This window comes from Gordionus sp. m RMFG-2023, chromosome 1 (genome assembly GCF_954871325.1).
Source record: "Gordionus sp. m RMFG-2023 chromosome 1, tfGorSpeb1-WG-v2, whole genome shotgun sequence".
Classification (NCBI taxonomy): Eukaryota; Metazoa; Nematomorpha; class Gordioida; order Chordodea; family Parachordodidae; genus Gordionus; species Gordionus sp. m RMFG-2023.
In genome coordinates this window covers 89,839,966-89,844,906 of record NC_088775.1, presented here as the reverse complement: position 1 = coordinate 89,844,906, position 4,941 = coordinate 89,839,966, and the positions used below count along the sequence as shown (strand labels likewise).

Below are 4,941 nucleotides of genomic sequence, written 5' to 3'. Positions count from 1 at the left end.
ATTCAAGCAATTACGTATGTAGTCAGGGACAGATCGCAAAATGACGGAAAACTATATAAAAGATTATATTAAATTACAAGAGGCTCAGGAAGTAAATGAAATACCATCGACCAGTTAAGGAGCGCCGCTACATTTTCTCAAAAAGAGCTGGAGCGCCCCTCCTTATTATAAATGAGAAGCGGGAGCGGGAGTAGCTCCTTTTAAGGCTGGAGCGGAAGAGCGCCGCTTCACCGCTTTTTTAAATTTAATATATAAATTATATTATTTTTTAAATATTAATAATATTTGTTAATTAAAATTTAATGAAAATAAAATTTTATTTTATTTAAATTTATTCATTATTAAATGTTGAGCCGAGTTTTATATTGTTTTTCATCTAATCATTTTAAACATTAAACATCAGTTTTTTCCTTTTTATATTGAAAATTTTTGAAAAATCTTGTAAGTCATATTAATATTCATTTTATAGATATATAATAAAAAATAGTTTTAGATATTATGGATTTAGAGATCATAGAAGAAGAAACCGAATTTCCATTTCCACTATATAAAAAATATTTCAAGCTTATAGATGATACAGATGATAAAGTCAACTTAAAGGCGAAATGCCTATTATGTATTAACAACAAAAGGATATCTTTCTCTAAAATCTCAAGCTTTAATTTAAAAAAACATTTAAAAGTAAAATCAATATTTGTTTATTTTATAATAATTTTTTTAAAATGGTTTTAATTATTTTTGGGCAATTCATTATATTAGTTGAGCTTGGGTTGTCAGATATGATGCTTTTTTATATTTTAATTTTTATTTTAATTTTCTCATTACTTGTTCAACCTCCTTTTTATACATTTTTTTCTAAATAAAGTATTTTTTTAAATTGAATTGTAACATCCAAATTAAAAATATACATTTTATTATGGTAAAATTTATATTTTATTTAATCTTAATTTGATTTTTTCTTATTTTATTTTGATCAATAAACTTGGAAAATAATTATTTATTTTTATTTTATATTAATAAAATAAGTAAAACAAAATAATAAAAAAATTTACAAAAATAAAAAAAAATAATAAAAAAGATATAAATTACCTAAAAATATATTTATATTGCTCCTTAAATATTTGTCAATTTCTTATTTAAAAAATCTACCTTAATAATTTGATGTTTTAGATTATCAGAGAGAACATGTTAATCAATATTCAAAAATTGAAAATCATATCAATAGTTATAATAAAAAAGATATTAGCCAAAATATAAAGTCTTCTGAGAAAAAACAGTCAATTATAAATTTTAGTCAAAAAATATATGAACCTACAAAAACTGAAGGAGATAATGCAATCATTGATTATGTCATTGAGACACTAGTTCCTTTATCAACTGTAGACAATCCTAACTTTGTCAAAATGATAAAAGCGTTTTCCCCTTCAGCAAAGGTAATGTGCCGCCAAACACTAATAGCAAAGATAGGTTTGCGTTATGATAAAATGATGGATGATATTATAGAAATGCTTTCTGGAGTATCTTATGTGTGTACCACAGCTAATTGCTGGAGTGGATTTAGAAGGTAGTGCCTATATTTTTAAATGTGCTTGATTAATTAAACTTATAAAGGTCTTTTTTGGGTGTAACAGCTCATTGGATTGACACAAAATCATTGCAAAGAAAATCAGCAGCTTTAGCCCTAAGACGTGTTCAAGGCAACCATACTTTTGATGTTTTGGTCAAGATGATAATTGATATATATAAAAGCTTTAAAATTCAGAATAAAGTGATAAAAACCATTACTGATAATGGTAGGAACCTTGTGAAAGCATTCAGGTAATCTTAAATATTTATTTTAAAATTATAACTTTCCTTTTATTTTTTAGAATGTTTGAAGATAAAAGTTCTGAGATGGATGATGATTTCCAATTTCTGGATAATGATAATATCCTAAATAATAGGGCAGAAAGCTCAACATTCACGATGTACATGCCACAATCTCAATTTGGTGGCAACAGTTGACGCAGAGAAAGCTTTAGGTGATAGAAGCTTTCAAATAGTATCTCAAAGTTTATTCCAAAAGTGTCAATCTTTGTGGAATAAACAAAATATGTCTACAAATATGGCGGACGATATTATCAGAAAGTTGGGTAGGTATCTAATATGCCCAAAATTCCACTAGGTGGAATTCGTATTATGAGTCTATGGTTTTGCTAGATAAAATATTAGATGAAAAACAAAAGGACCTTGATGAGTTGTGTGATAACCATAGGCTTATACGTTTTAACTCCCAAGAACGTAAATTTATTAAAGAGTATAGTCAAGTATATATTAATGTAATCGTTATCTTAGTGAAATAAATAAATTTTAGGTTATGGAGCCTATGAAAAAAGCTCTAAAAATCCTTGAAAGAGGAGCTTCATATGGACATGGGTTTCCTAAGTCCAACCATTTCTAAACTTATTTCAAAATTAAACGAATTAACAGATTTTGAGTTTTGGCAACCTCTTGTAAAGTCTCTTATAAGCGGTATTAATAAAAGGTTTATAATAAAAAATAAATTATATCTATTTAAATAACTTTATTGCAGATTTTCAAATATTTATAATGATGATAATATCATTGCAGCGATTGTCCATCCTGCATTCAAATTGAATTGGGAATGGATAAAAAATCCAAAAAATATGGAACTTAAAGGCAGATTAATTAATTTTTTAAGGAAACAAATACCCGACGGAAAAATAGCTACTACTAGTTCACTGGAACCTGGCAATGATTTGGAAGATTTCTTTGGATTCCATGAAATTGATCACCATGAAGATAATATATTGGATAGATATTTTTTAAATAATGATAGCAAAACTACTATTTTTAGAACAATTCCCTGAATTAAAAAATATTTATATAAAATACAACACCCCGCTTCCCTCTAGTGCTCCTGTGGAGCGCCTATTTAGTATTGCAAAACAGGTCTTAGGGGAGAGGCGTGGGTGTTTGTTAGATTCTAATTTTAGAAAATTTATTACTTTTAAAAGCTAATAAAAGATTATAAATATTTTGATATATCATATAATATAAATAAAACGTTTTGATAAAAAAATATGATTTTGTTTCGTGTACCTTCTAAAAAAATGAAAATCAAAGGAGCGGTTATGGAGCAGCACTCCATTAGTTGGAGCGGGAGCTCGCTACTTTAAAAGGGAGCGGGAGCTCGCTACTTTAAAAAGCGTTAACAACTCTGCAATTACGACTGTTGTTAAACAAACTGAATCGTTTTATGACAAATGGGGCGATGGGTAATTCTGGTAATATGTCGATACCCGATGATGAATATTATAATTACATAAATAAAAAAATAGATGAAACATTTAAGGTGGATAATTTGTTAGAGTGGTGGGCGGCTCATCAAAGCGAATTTCCAATTTTAGCAAAATTGGCAAAACGGGTATTGGCAATTCCTGCTTCAAGTGCAAGCTGTGAGCGGAATTTTTCCACTACTGGGAGAATTCTTGAAGAAGAAGAAGTAATATTCAACCTGAAAAAGGTAGATATGCTTCTCTATCTTCATGATAATTTATGAATTTTTAATATCTTTCTTGAGTATAGGGTTTCGTCAATCATGCTGGTTTTTCACTTTGCAAACTGTCAAATATTTATTGCATTTATTATATTTTACCTGAGTCATGAAAGTTTTTAATCCAACATTTTCATTATTTTTTTTTACAATATTATATATATAAATTATCATTAATATTGTGCAATTAAGATTATATTTTCAAAATACTATTTATTATACATGCATTTTTTTAAATAGCGATTTATTTTTGTTTTATAAATTAAATAGTAAATTAAATACAATATATTATATTCTCAAAATATTTTCCATTTTTATAAATTAAATATTAGTTTTATTTTTTTTAAATACAATATAAAATATAGTATATGCTCAAAATATTATTACCATTTTTATGAATATTAGTTTTATTTTTATAAATGCAATATAAAATATAGTATATGCTCAAAATATCCATTTTTATAAATAACAGTTTTATAATTTTTATAAATTCAATATAATATTCTCAAAATATTAGCTCTTTACATGTATTTTTTAAATAATAAGCTATAAAACTCGCTGAAAAATATGGTAAAATACTATGGTAAATTTTTGTATATACCAGGTCGAATATAATTTAAAAAAATTCCGAACCGGGTGGTGCCTATGCAAGTCTCTGACTAAAATTAACGACTCAAGTTCATAGAACTATTCGTCCTCTAGTCGACTCAACGATATAATTTGTATTCACGACTCAAATTGGATGTCTAACTATAATATAAATAACAGAACAAATATCTAATTAATAATAACTAATTTGAAATATTTGTCTCTAGTCGACTATAATTGACGACTCAAGTTTATAGAACTATTCGTCCTCTAGTTAACTCAATTCACGACTCATGAAACTATAAAGTAAAAAAATGTAAAAAACAAAAAATATCTTAATTAATAATAATAAATCTGAAATATTCGTCCTCTAGTCGACTCAAGTTGACTATTTCATAAGGACGAATATTTTATGAACTTGAGTTTACGATTTTACTTGAGTTCAAAACTCGAGTTCACGACTTGAGTTTGAGTTAGTCGACATATTCGACTAACGACTCGAGACTCTGAGTCGTAGTCGGATGAACTCGACTTTTTAACAACATTAGTTATCACCTTATTGATCCAACATTAGGTATATATGAATAAAATAACTAATTATTTAGATTCAATGAAGTGTATAAATAAATATTTAGCCATTTGAATCTCCATATTATTATTATACCTAGCAATTTTACAATGTATTTATAAAAATGCCGTTTTTTTATTTAAGAAATGATATAATAAATTTTAAAGAATTAAGTATTCACACAAAAACGGGTAAAAGTTTATATAATGATTCATACATATCAAATTAA

General features: G+C 26.5%; 1 protein-coding gene across 1 annotated transcript; it reads left to right on the top strand.

Annotated features, from left to right (window-relative positions):
• The first annotated feature begins 498 nt into the window (after positions 1–498).
• On the top strand, positions 499–2,004 carry LOC135930922 (uncharacterized). Its single transcript, XM_065467723.1, has 4 exons — positions 499–616; positions 1,171–1,564; positions 1,612–1,818; positions 1,869–2,004. Exons 1-4 carry the CDS (start codon positions 499–501, stop codon positions 2,002–2,004), a joined length of 855 nt encoding a protein of 284 aa, XP_065323795.1.
• The last annotated feature ends 2,937 nt before the right edge of the window (positions 2,005–4,941 follow it).

What these genes read in the sequence shown, in the direction of transcription:
- LOC135930922 (XM_065467723.1), top strand. Translation starts at nt 499, where the DNA reads ATGGATTTAGAGATCATAGAAGAAGAAACCGAATTTCCATTTCCACTA. An exon ending in TGCTGGAGTGGATTTAGAAG is followed by an intron (nt 1,565 to 1,611) that starts GTAGTGCCTATA and finishes AAACTTATAAAG; the next exon opens with GTCTTTTTTGGGTGTAACAG. An exon ending in AACCTTGTGAAAGCATTCAG is followed by an intron (nt 1,819 to 1,868) that starts GTAATCTTAAAT and finishes TTTATTTTTTAG; the next exon opens with AATGTTTGAAGATAAAAGTT.